The 13584-nt window shown below is 43.4% G+C and overlaps 1 protein-coding gene across 1 annotated transcript in view; it reads left to right on the top strand.

The window, feature by feature from the left end:
• Positions 1-299: 299 nt before the first annotated feature.
• LOC124036507 (lysyl oxidase homolog 2B) overlaps positions 300-13584 on the top strand; it is a 49982-nt gene continuing 36697 nt past the window's right edge. Inside the window, exons 1-3 of the mRNA XM_046351177.1 lie at positions 300-482; positions 3299-3700; positions 4075-4250. Of these exons, the coding sequence (XP_046207133.1) occupies positions 3340-3700; positions 4075-4250 (537 nt within the window). The 5' untranslated portion in view covers positions 300-482; positions 3299-3339. The remainder of the gene's footprint in view (positions 483-3298; positions 3701-4074; positions 4251-13584) is intronic.

Below are 13584 nucleotides of genomic sequence, written 5' to 3'. Positions count from 1 at the left end.
TCTTTGCTTTCTGAATGTCACAGTGTTACCATACATGTATACACTCAATTCATGACAAGGGTGTGCTTTTTGGTTCTGTGTGCCGAAATTACCAATGTGGCACAAAAGCAAGATGGTTGTTGAGAGGCACCGGACCCTATTGACCTAGGATCATTTTTTGCTGCCCTTCTGCGATGCTATCGCGTCCCCGGTGTCGCTCCAAATCCATTGGAATTCAGGCTATTCCAATTTCAGCGCTCGGGCCATCGATGAGGTCATTTCAGCAGTGGGCGTTACTGGGCAGTTGCACAAGGCGTAATTTGGTCGAAGGCGGCATTGAAATTGCATGTGGGAGTGAAAGTTTAGCGGGGTAAAACATCCGTAAGGCACATAGCAATCTTTGGGGAGTAAAGCGACGATTTTGGGACTTGGGCAGGATATTAGACAGCCATCTATAGGTTTCAATAAAGGATCAAGAGGATTTTAAAAAAAAATCATCTGTGGTGAGAATTTTTTCAAAGTATTTGGAAATAACTTGAAAAATTGGTTAATTCAACAATTATTTAAGGATATTAACGGGAAAAAAATGTGTTTGACATTTGGACTTTGAGATTGTCATGTAAAATTAGGTGTTTAAGCTGTATCCTTATATGCCACACCACATAACCAAATGCAGTTTGATTTCATGTTGATCTGCTTGAACGGTATGTCTTATTTGTACCAAATTCTTATAGAAGTTTCTATTTGCCTGTAATAATGTAGGATGTTACTGAGATGGAATTCACCGCAGTTTGTTTTATATGGTTCCCAAACAAGGACGATGTCATCATTGTGTGATCTCTGATATAAATTATGCCAGGTCTGGATAGTTGTGGGGTTTGTGATATGTTGGTGCCGGGTGCGCTGTAGGGTGCACAGTGTTTTCAACTACAGTTTAGATGCAGTAGACTACAGGAGGAGATACATGTGTTTTGCTTTTGTGGACTTCATGATTGCAAGCTGATTTCTCACTCTTGCCAATGACGATACGTGCTTTCAGTCTCTATAGCCTATAGTAGCTATGTAATTAGTTTGCAGAGAATGTTATATGGCTATATTGTGTATTATTACCTGTATGTGCTCCTCTGTCATATGCAGGTAATTGCTAAAATAAAGGAAACACTTGAGTAAATGGATACATAGTATATTAAAAGCAGGTGCTTCCACACAGGTGTGGTTTCTGAGTTCTATCATGCTAATAGGGGCACATATAAAGATTGCTGCCCATTGTTTTGTCTACCATGGCTAGAAGAAGATATCTCAGTAACTTTGAAAGAGGGGTCTCAAAGGACCATAGAGGGTTTAAAGTGTGTGTGTGTGTGTGTGTTAGTCATCAGATCTCAACCCAATTGAACACGCCTGAGACAGCTTTTTCCACATCATTAAAACCCCAAATTATGGAATTTCTCATGGAAGAATGGTGTCGCATCCCTCCAATAGTTCCAGATACTTGTAGAATCTATGCCAAGGAGCATTGTAGCTGTTCTGGCAGCTCCTGGTGGCCTAACACCTTATCAAGGGGGGCGGCAGGGTAGCCTATTGGTTGCAAGTTCAAATCCCGAGCTGACAAGGTACAAATCTGTCGTTCTGCTCCTGAACAGGCAGTTAACCCACTGTTCCTAGGCCGTCATTGAAAATAAGAATTTGTTCTTAACTGACTTGCCTAGTAAAATAAATAAAAAATCAAGTCACTTTGGTGTTTACTTTATTTGGGCAGTTACCTGTAAAAAAAAATAAAAAAAATAAAAAAGGCATGTGCCAGGAGTTCTCTGACTTGATTCTACTTTACTGTCTTGACCTAGAAGGAACCGTGAAATAACTATTCAAGTTGATGGTTTGGTAACACTTTCTATGAGCTACATATGTATAATGCATTTATAGAGTATTCGATCGCCATCCATGCATGATAAGACAGACTTCTTCTATCTAGAATGATCCAGTTCGTTCTAAACAGTCTAACGGTCTGAGCAAGATATTAGGAAGTCTCTAACTCTTTGTTCTGACCTGACATATTGACCTCGGAACCTCCTCCCTTTGACCCAGATGCCCTGCTGTCCCTAGTCAGTGGTAGTTATGTGTCTAGCTGTCTCACGGTGAAACATGAGGAGATAGAAAAGACAAGTGTGCCATTCTTCTATGTCTCATCATGGAATTAATGTCTTTCTTTTTTAAAAGCAGTAAAAGAAGCGTTCTAGTTTGTCGATAGATGCTGATGTGTTGAGTTTCTCCGCCTGGACATATTGGTTTTTACTTAAGACCAAAGGGAGCCAGAGCTTCCTGAATACCTTGTTTGATTCGCTGTTGCCAGGAGACTTCTGTTTGATCCAAGAGGTCACCATTTCATGGGGTGGTCCATCTTATACTTTTGAATCTTTACCTTATATTTGCTCTGCGAACTACTTTGTGATTCTGTACTGTCTGTGTTCCACTTTGAGACCCTAAATCTTAATCTTAGAGTGCTGAAGCAGGATTGAGTTTAAAGAAAGATAGCGGTTCTATATCTATATCTGTATCCTATATTCCAGATCACATGTGTGGATCTTTATCCATGTGGTTTAAAGAAAACATGAGCCTGGTTATGACGCCTATGTGCCGTTGTGGGGAGATGCACACCCGGTGGGCTTAATGCCAGCTGTTGGGCTTGATTTTGTAACATCTATGTTTTGTAACTTGTGTAACCAACTGCCACGTCACAGCGAGGGAAAAAGAAAGATGCTGGCAAATAGAAAGATCCAGCTTCAACTTCCAGACAGACATAGCCTTTAGTTTACATAATTTGAAAGCCACTTTATTGTTCATTGGCTCAGTGCTTTGTGTGAAATGTTTCAGCAGTCTTAAAAGGAGTTATGCTGTTTGATTAAAACCATCTGTCATACATATCTTTGAATGTAATTGATACTGGTTATAAGACCATAACTTGATTTAGACACTATTGCTCAGGTCTAAGGATAGGCTATGTGATCTACAGATGTACATTTGTGTGTTTAAATGCTCTTTGTTACTGACTCACAAGGCTCCAAGGGGCACCTCGGAGCAGGAGTCAGGACATGCTGTAAATCAGTGTTTTTCTCTGTGACTTCATACCTCATGATGCCACAACTCTGTTCCTCCACTTAATAATGGCCTCAATCAGTGTCACTGTAATACTTTGAATGTAGGGTACTTCTTTAGCTGAATTCCAACCACCAGTCTCCAAGTAAAAAAAACATGACAAAGTAGCCAAAGGATTTCTTTTATTTTTATGAGTAATGTTATTTTCCTACTCTCTACTCTCCCACAGATAACCTCTTCAGTCTACTGTCTGACTTGACAGACACCACCATGCTGGCCCCGTGGTCGCTCCCCTACTGCTTCACCATCCTGCTGGGCCTGTTAAAGCTGTGTCGGGCCCAGTATGAACAACTAGGCTACCCACACGGCTATCCACAGGGCTACCCAGAGCCAGAGCAGGAGCAGTACACTGCCCCGGAGCTGCCACCTGACACACCCAGGATACAGCTGCGTTTGGCGGGGGATAAGCGCAAGCACAACGAGGGGCGCGTGGAGGTTTTCTATGATGGCGAGTGGGGCACGGTCTGTGATGATGACTTCTCTATTCACTCTGCCCAGGTGGTGTGCAGGGAGTTGGGCTACCTGGAGGCTGTCTCCTGGTCTCCGTCCTCTAAATATGGGAAAGGAGAAGGTAAAATGTCTGCTATTACACATCAACCCATTATGCATGTGTGTAATGATAAGGGAAAGGGGAAATAATTGACTCTATTTTCAGGGATGTGTTTTATTGGCCAATGTTAAGCAATTTTTCCGGTGAAGCTTTTACAATACATTCTGACTCATCTTTCACCAAAATAAATAATCCACATCTATAGCGGAGATACGGTAGGGATAAGGGAGTGAGTGTACAACTCAGCAGCAGAATTACTGCCTGTGTCCAGTCACTTTGCCAAATTTGCTTGGCTGTTTGGCCTCGCTAGCTACCACTGGTCAGGTGAAAAAAGATTCCTCCCTACGGAGGTCTTGATGTATCTACAATGTGTTGAGAATCCTGCTTTTTTTCAGGGCGCATCTGGTTTGACAATGTCCAGTGCACTGGGAAAGAGAAGACCCTGGCACTGTGCATGTCCAACGGGATCGGCGTCTCCGACTGCAAGCACACAGAGGACGTGGGCGTGGTGTGCAGTGACAAAAGGATTCCAGGATTTAAATTCATCAACACCATGGCCAATAATGTGGAGGTAAACAACCTGCCTACTACCAACCCACTACAAACCTACTACCAACCCACTACAAACCTACTACAAACCCACTACAAACCCACTTTTGATTTACATTTGGTTAAGTTGTCAACTAACGTGAATTCAATGTGAAATCAACCAAAAAATGCCACGACATCATTGGATTTAGGTTAAAAGTTGGGTGATAAAAATACAAAATTCTAGGACTAGGCTTAATCTGTGTCCAGGAAATGGCCCTGAAGAGGCTTTGGTTGACACTGTTGTTGACTGAGATTCTTGCACTGCAATGTTCCAGAACATTTGGCTCTCGACTCCTCATCCAAGAAGGCCCTCACAGCTGGTCTTTTTATTATTGAGCTGTTCTGTGCAGAGTGCAGACACACCTTTTGACATAAGTAGTACACGTGGCTTTCGAAAAAAGTGTCCAGCCAAAATCACAGCTTGAACCCAATAATGACTTCAAAGTAAAGTGCAGAAGCCCACAATACATTTTTCAGTGAAACTTGAGCTACCAGAAACAAACTAACTAATTATATCTACTAACTCATACCTCATACCTACTGGGCTCCTAAAGGGTTCATTCATCACCTCATAGTGGTATGTCTTATTTAAGTGATAATGCCTGAGAAGCCGGTGTTTGGAAGAAAAATTGGCACTGGTGTTATTTAGAGTTGAAGTCGGAAGTTTACATACACTTAGGTTGGAGTCATTAAAAGTCGTTTTTCAACCACTCCAAAAATGTATTGTTAAAAAACTATAGTTTTGGCAATTCGGTTAGGACATCTACTTTGTGCAATTTTTCCAACAATTGTTTACAGACAGATTATTTCACTTCTAATTCACTGTATTACAATTCCAGTGGGTCAGAAGTTTACATACACTAAGTTGACTGTGCCGTTAAACAGCTTGGAAAATTCCAGTATATGATGTCATGGCTTTAGAAGCCTCTGATAGGCTAAGACCTCAGAAAAATAATTTGTAGACCTCCTCAAGTCTGGTTCATCTTCGGGAGCAATTTCCAAATGCCTGAAGGTACCACTTTCATCTGTACAAACAATAGTAAGCAAGTATAAACACCATGGGACGACGCAGCCGTCATACCGCTCAGGAAGGAGACAGATTCTGTCTCCTAGAGGTGAACGTACTTTGGTGCAAAAAGGGCAAATCAATCCCAGAACAACAGCAAAGGACCTTCTGAAGATGCTGGAGGAAACATGTACAGAAGTATCTATATCCACAGTAAAACGAGTCCTTAGATCAACATAACCTGAAAGGCCTCTCAGCAAGGAAGAAGCCGCTGCTCGAAAACCACCATAAAAAAGCCAGAATACGGTTTGCAACTGCACATGGCGACAAAGATCATACTTTTTGGAGAAATGTCCTCTGGTCTGATGAAACAAAAATAGAACTGTTTGGCCATAATGACCACTGTTATGTTTGGAGGAAAAAGGGAGAGGCTTGCAAGCCGAAGAACACCATCCCAACCGTGAAGCATGGGAGTGGCAGCATCATGTTGTGGGGTGCTTTGCTGCAGGAGGGAATGCTGCACTTCACAAAATAGATGGCATCACGAGGGAGAAAATTATGTGGATATATTGAAGTAGCATCTCAAGACATCAGTCAGGAAGCTAAAACTTGATCGCAAATGGGTCTTCCAAATGGACAAGCATACTTCCAAATTGTGGCAAAATGGCTTAAGGACAACAAAGTCAAGGTATTGGAGTGGCCATCACAAAGCCCTGACCTCAATCCTATCGAAAATGTTTGGGCAGAACTGAAAAAGCGTGTGCGAGCAAGGATGCCTACAAACCTGACTCAGTTACACCAGCTCTGTCAGGAGGAATGGGCCAAAATTCACCCAACTTATTCTGGGAAGCTTGTAGAAGGCTACCCGAAACGTTTGACCCAAGTTAAACAATTTAAAGGCAATGCTACCAAATACTAATTTAGCGTATGTAAACTTCTGACCCACTGGGAATGTGATGGAAGAAATAAAAGCTGAAATAAATCATTATCTCTACTATTATTCTGACATTTCACATTCTTAAAATAAAGTGGTGATCCTAACTGACCTAAGACAGGGACATTTACTATGATTAAATGTCAGGAAATGAAAACTGAGTTTAAATGTATTTGGCTAAGGTGTATGTAAACTTCCGACTTCAACTGTATATATGCCTATATATCCTCCAAACACCGGCTTCGAGGGCATCACTTTTATACAACGGGTCAATCAAATCAAATGTTATTAGTCACGTGAAATGCTTACTTACTAGTCCTTAACCGACAGTACAGTTTCAACAATATGGATAAGAATAAGAGGTAAAACTAACAAGTAATTAAAGAGGAGCAGTACAAAAATAACAATATATACAGGGGGTTGCCAGAACAGAGTCAATGTGCGGGTGCACCTGTTATTTGAGGTAGTATGTACATGTAGGTAGACTTAATTAAAGTGACTATGCATAGATTTCAGGAGTCTTATTGCTTGGGGGCAGAAGTTGTTTAGCCTCTTGGACCTAGACATGGAGCTCCAGTACCGCTTGACGTGTGGTAGCAGAGAGAACATTCTATGACTAGGGTGGCTGGAGTCTTTGACAATTTTCAGGGCCTTCCTCTGACATCACCTGGTATAGAGGTCCTGGATGGCAGGAAGCTTGGTCCAAGTGATGTTCTGGGTCGTTTGCACTACCCTTTGTAGTGCCTTGCATCAGAGGCAGAGCAGTTGCCATACCAGGCAGTGATGCAACCTGTCAGGATGCTCTCAATGGTGCAGCTGTAGAGCCTTTTGAGGATCTGAGGACCCATGCCAACTCTTTTCAGTCTCCTGAGGGGGAATAGGTTTTGTCCTACCCTCTTCAAGACTGTCACGGTGTGCTTTGGACCTTGTTAGTTTGTTGGTGATGTGGACACCAATGAACTTGAAGCTCTCAACCTGCGCCACAGAAGCCCCGTCGATGAGAATGGGGGCGTGCTCGGTCCTCTTTTTCCTGTAGTCCACAATCATCTCCTTTGTCTTGATCACTTTGAGGGAGAGGTTGTTGTCCTGGCACCACACGGCCAGGTCTCTGAGGCTGTCTCGTTGTTGTCGGTGATCATGCCTACCACTGTTGTGTCGTCTGCAAATTTAATGATGGTGTTGGAGGCGTGCCTGGCCGTGCAGTCATGAGTGAACAGGGAGTACAGGATGGGAGCTGAGCACGCACCCCTAAGGGGCCCACGTGTTGAAGATCAGCGTGGCGGATGTGTTGTTACCTACCCTCACCACCATGGGGCGGCCCATCAGGGAGTGCAGGATCCAGTTGCAGAGGGAGGTGTTTAGTCCCAGGATCCTTAGCTTATTGATGAGATTTGAGGGCACTATGGTGTTGAACGCTGAGCTGTAGTCAATGAATAGCATTCTCACATATGTGTTCCTTCTGTCCAGTTGGGAAAGGGCATTGTGGAGTGGAATACAGATAGCATCATCTGTGGATCTGTTGGGTCGCTATGCAAATTGGAGTGTGTTTAGGGTTTCTGGAATGATGGTACTGATGTGAGCCATGACCAGCCTTTCAAAGCACATCATGGTTACAGACGTGAGTGCTACAGGACGGTAGTCATTTAGGCAGGTTACCTTAGTGTTCTTGGGCACAGGCACTATGGTGGTCTGCTTAATACATGTTGGTATTACAGACTTGGACAGGAAGAGGTTGAAAACATTAGTGAAGACACTTGCTAGTTGGTCAGCGCATGCTCGCAGTACACGTCCTGGTAATCCGTCTGGCCCTGCGGCCTTGTGAATGTTGACCTGTTTAAAGGTCTTACTTACATCGGCTGCGGAGAACGTGATCACACAGTCTTCCGGAACTGCTGGTGCTTTCATGCATGTTTCAGTGTTTTTTGCCTCGAAGCGAGCATAGAAGTAGTTTAACACGTCCGGTAGGCTCGTGTCACTGGGCAGTTCTCGGCTGTGCTTCCTTTTGTAGTCTGTAATGGTTTGCAGTTACCAACATATTTAGATCATTATTGACATATTTTCATTAAAAACTTTATTTTTATGAATTTATTCATACTGTTTTATCCTTTCTCAAGATATAGTCCTGAAACAAATCTAGGCTTGCTTCCCAACCAGCTGGTCGTTTGTTCTATTGGTTCGGTTGCCAGAGACGGGACCCAGTTGTTCAGTCTTTTTGTTCTGTATCAATGGACGCGACCCAGTCGTTCGTTCTAAATGTTCCATTGCCATCTGTCTGGCAACGTTCTTATCCCTTGCTTGCTAGGTAGCCAACTATGGCTAATTTACAGTCATGTCAAACAGTGCAGCCGGAATAACAACAGTAACTGCATTTGTTTAATCTGTTTTCTAGTGACATTTATTTGGATACATCCATAACAATGAGATATTGAGGCACGATTTCACCTGGCATAGAAATGTGCTCTCTTGTCAGGACACTGTTTTTCAGTGGATCTAGCCAACACCACAGCTAACAAAATCAAATCAAATCAAATGTATTTATATAGCCCTACGTACATCAGCTCATATCTCAAAGTGCTGTACAGAAACCCAGCCTAAACCCAGCCTAAAACCCCAAACAGCAAACAATGCAGGTGTAGAAGCACGGTGGCTAGGAAAAACTCCCTAGAAAGGCCAAAACCTAGGATGAAACCTAGAGAGGAACCAGGCTATGTGGGGTGGCCAGTCCTCTTCTGACTGTGCCGGGTGGAGATTATAACAGAACATGGCCAAGATGTTGAAACTGGAGCAGCAGCACGGCCAGGTTGACTGGGGACAGCAAGGAGTCATCATGTCAGGTAGTCCTGAGGCATGGTTCTAGGGCTCAGGTCCTCCAAGAGAGAGAAAGAAAGAGAGAAAGAGAGAGCATACTTAAATTCACACAGGACACAGGATAGGACAGGAGAAGTACTCCAGATATAACAAACTAACCCTAGCCCCCCGACACATAAACTACTGCAGCATAAATAATGGAGGCTGAGACAGGAGGGGTCAGGAGACACTGTGGCCCCATCCGATGACACCCTCAGACAGGGCTAAACAGGAAGGATATAACCCCACCCACTTTGCCAAAGCACAGCCCCCACACCACTAGAGGGATATCTTCAACCACCAACTTACCATCCTGAGACAAGGCCGAGTATAGCCCACAAAGATCTCCGCCACGGCACAACCCAAGGGGGGGCGCCAACCCAGACAGGAAGATCACATCAATGACTCAACCCACTCAAGTGGCGCACCCCTCCTAGGCACGGTATGAAAGAGCCCTAGTAAGCCAGTGACTCAGGCCCTGTAATAGGGTTAGAGGTAGAGAATCCCAGTGGAAAGAGGGGAACCAGCCAGGCAGAGACAGCAAGGGCAGTTTGTGGCTCCAGAGCCTTTCCGTTCACCTTCACACTCCTGGGCCAGACTACACACAATCATATGACCCACTGAAGAGATGAGTCTTCAGTAAAGACTTAAAGGTTAAGACCGAGTTTGCATCTCTCACATGGGTAGGCAGACCATTCCATAAAAATGGAGCTCAATAAGAGAAAGCCCTGCCTCCAGATGTTTGCTTAGAAATTCTAGGGACAATTAGGAGGCCTGCGTCTTGTGACCGTAGCGTACGTGTAGGTATGTACGGCAGGACCAAATCAGAGAGATAGGTAGGAGCAAACCCATGTAATGCTTTGTAGGTTAGCAGTAAAACCTTGAAATCAGCCCTTGCCTTGACATGAAGCCAGTGTAGGGAGGCTAGCACTAGAGTAATATGATACATTTTTTTGGTTCTAGTCAGGGTTCTAGCAGCCATATTTAGCACTAACTGAAGTTTATTTAGTGCTTTATCCGGGTAGCCGGAAAGTAAAGCGTTGCAGTAGTCTAACCTAGAAGTGACAAAAGCATGGATGAATTTTTCTGCATAATTTTTGGACAGAAAGTTTCTGATTTTTGCAATGTTACGTAGATTGAAAAAAGCTGTCCTTGAAACAGTCTTGATATGTTCTTCAAAAGAGAGATCAGGTTCCAGAGTAACGCCAAGGTCCTTCACAGTTTTATTTGAGATGACTGTACAACCATTATTATTAATTGTCAGATTCAACTGACGATCTCTTTGTTTCTTGGGACCTAGAACAAGCATCTCTGTTTTGTCCGAGTTTAAAAGTAGAACGTTTGCAGCCATCCACTTCCTTATGTCTGAAACACATGCTTCTAGCGAGGGCAATTTTGGGATATCACCATGTTTCATTGAAATGTACAGCTGTGTGTCATCCGCATAGCAGTGAAAGTTTACATTATGTTTTCGAATGACATCCCCAAGAGGTAAAATATATAGTGAAAACAATAGTGGTCCTAAAACGGAACCTTGAGGAACACCGACATTTACAGTTGATTTGTCAGAGGACAAACCATTCACAGAGACAAACTGATATCTTTCCGACAGATAAGATCTGAACCAGGCCAGAACTTGTCAGTGTAGACCAATTTGGGTTTCCAATCTCCCCAAAAGAATGTGGTGATTGATGGTATCAAAAGCAGCACTAAGGTCTAGGAGCACGAGGACAGATGCAGAGCCTCGGTCTGATGCCATCAAAAGGTCATTTACCACCTTCATAAGAGCAGTCTCAGTGCTATGATGGGTTCTAAAACCAGACTGAAGCATTTTGTATACATTGTTTGTCTTCAGGAAGGCAGTGAGTGGCTGCGCAACAGCCTTTTCTAAAAATTTTGAGGGGAATGGAACATTCGATATAGGCCGATAGTTTTAAAAATATTTTCTGGGTAAAGGTTTGGCTTTTTCAAGAGAGGCTTTATTACTGTCACTTTTAGTGAGTTTGGTACATATCCGGTGGATAGAGAGCCGTTTATTATGTTCAACATAGGAGGGCCAAGCACAGGAAGCAGCTCTTTCAGTAGTTTAGTTGGAATAGGGTCCAGTATGCAGCTTGAAGGTTTAGAGGCCATGATTATTTTCATCATTGTGTCAAGAGATATAGTACTAAAACACTTGAGCGTCTCTCTTGATCCTAGGTCCTGGCAGAGTTGTGCAGACTCAGGACAACTGAGCTTTGAAGGAAAATGCAGATTTAAAGAGGAGTCCGCAATTTGCTTTCTAATAATGATCTTTTCCTCAAAGAAGTTAATGAATTTATCACTTCTAAAGTGAAAGCCATCCTCTCTTGGGGAATGCTGCTTTTAGTTAGCTTTGCGACAGTATCAAAAATAAATGTCAGATTGTTCTTATTTTCCTCAATTAAGTTGGAAAAATAGGGAATCGAGCAGCATAAAGGGCTCTTCGATACTGCACGGTACTCTCTTTCCAAGCTATTCAGAAGACTTCCGTTCCAATTTTCTGGAAGCTTGCTTCATAGCTCGGGTATTTTCTGTATACCAGGGAGACAGTTTCTCATGAGAAATGTTTTTAGTTTTTAGGGGTGCAACTGCATCTAGGGTATTGCGCAAGGTTAAATTGAGTTCCTCAGTTAGGTGGTTAACTGATTTTTGTCCTTTGGCATCCTTGGGTAGACAGAGGAGTCTGGAAGGACATCAAGGAATGTTTGTGTTGTCTGTGAATTTATAGCACAACTTTTGATGTTTCTTGATGGGGTCTGAGCAGATTATTTGTTGCAAATGTAAACGTAATAAAATGGTCGTCCGATAGTCCAGGATTATGAGGAAAAACATTAAGATCCACAACATTTATACCATGGGACAAAACTAGGTCCAGAGTATGACTGTGACAGTGAGTAGGTCCAGAGACATGTTGGACAAAACCCACTGAGTCGATGATGCCTCCGAAAGCCTTTTGGAGTGGGTCTGTGGACTTTTCCATGTGAATATTAAAGTCACCAAAGATTAGAATATTATCTGCTATGACTACGAGGTCCAATAGGAATTCAGGGAACTCAATGAGGAACGCTGTATATGGCCCAGGAGGCCTGTAAACAGTAGCTATAAAAAAGTGATTGAGTAGGCTGCATAGATTTCATGACTAGAAGCACGAAAGATGAAAACGTCATTTTTTTTTGTAAATTGAAATTTGCTATCGTAAATGTTAGCAACACCTCCGCCTTTGCGGGATGCATGGGGGGATATGGTCAATAGTGTAGCCAGGAGGTGAGGCCTCATTTAACACAGTAAATCCATCAGACTTAAGCCATGTTTCAGTCAGGCCAATCACAACGAGATTATGATCAGTGATTAGTTCATTGACTATAATTGCCTTTGAAGTAAGGGATCTAACATTAAGTAGCCCTATTTTGAGATGTGAGGTATCATGATCTCTTTCAATAATGACAGGAATGGAGGAGGTCTTTATCCTAGTGAGATTACTAAGGTGAACACCGCCATGTTTAGTTTTGCCCAACCTAGGTCGAGGCACAGACATGGCCTCAATGGGGATAGCTGAGCTGACTACACTGACTGTGCTAGTGGCAGACTCCACTATGCTGGCAGGCTGGCTAACAGCCTGCTGCCTGGCCTGCACCCTATTTCATTGTGGAGGTAGAGGAGTTAGAGCCCTGTCTATGTTGGTAGATAAGATGAGAGCACCCCTCCAGCTAGGATGGAGTCCGTCACTCCTCAGCAGGTCAGGCTTGGTCCTGTTTGTGGGTCCCAGAAAGAGGGCCAATTATCTACAAATTCTATCTTTTGGGAGGGGCAGAAAACAGTTTTCAACCAGCGATTGAGTTGTGAGACTCTGCTGTAGAGCTCATCACTCCCCCTGAATGGGAGGGGGCCAGAGACAATTACTCGATGCCGACACATCTTTCTAGCTGATTTACACGTTGAAGCTATGTTGCGCTTGGTGATCTCTGACTGTTTCATCCTAACATCGTTGCTGCCGCCGTGGATAACAATATCTCTATACTCTCTACACTTGCCAGTTTTAGCTTTAACCAGCACCATCTTCAGATTGGCCTTAACGTCGGTAGCCCTGCCCCCTGGTAAGCAGTGTATGATCGCTGGATGATTCGTTTTAATTCTAATACTGTGGGTAATGGAATCACCAATGACTAGAGTTTGCAATTTGTCAGAGCTAATGGTGGGAAGCTTCGGCGTCTCAGACCCCGTAACGGGAGGAGTAGAGACAAGAGAAGGCTCAACCTCTGATTCCGACTCCTTGCTTAATGGGGAAAACCGGTTGAAAGTTTCTGTCGGCTGAATGAGCGACACCAGTTGAGCATTCCTACAGCATTTCCCTCCAGAAACCGTGAGAAAGTTGTCCGGCTGCGGGGACTGTGCCAGGGGATTTATACTAACGTTACTATCTGCACTTACTGGTGGCACAGACGCTGTTTTATCCTTTCCTACACTGAAATTACATTTGTCTAACGATTGCGTCTGAAGCTGGGCTTG

The sequence above is a fragment of the Oncorhynchus gorbuscha genome, linkage group LG05 (genome assembly GCF_021184085.1).
Source record: "Oncorhynchus gorbuscha isolate QuinsamMale2020 ecotype Even-year linkage group LG05, OgorEven_v1.0, whole genome shotgun sequence".
Lineage (NCBI taxonomy): Eukaryota > Metazoa > Chordata > Actinopteri > Salmoniformes > Salmonidae > Oncorhynchus > Oncorhynchus gorbuscha.
The sequence above is the reverse complement of the archived record's forward strand: the minus strand, read 5'-3'. Positions and strand labels throughout refer to the sequence as shown.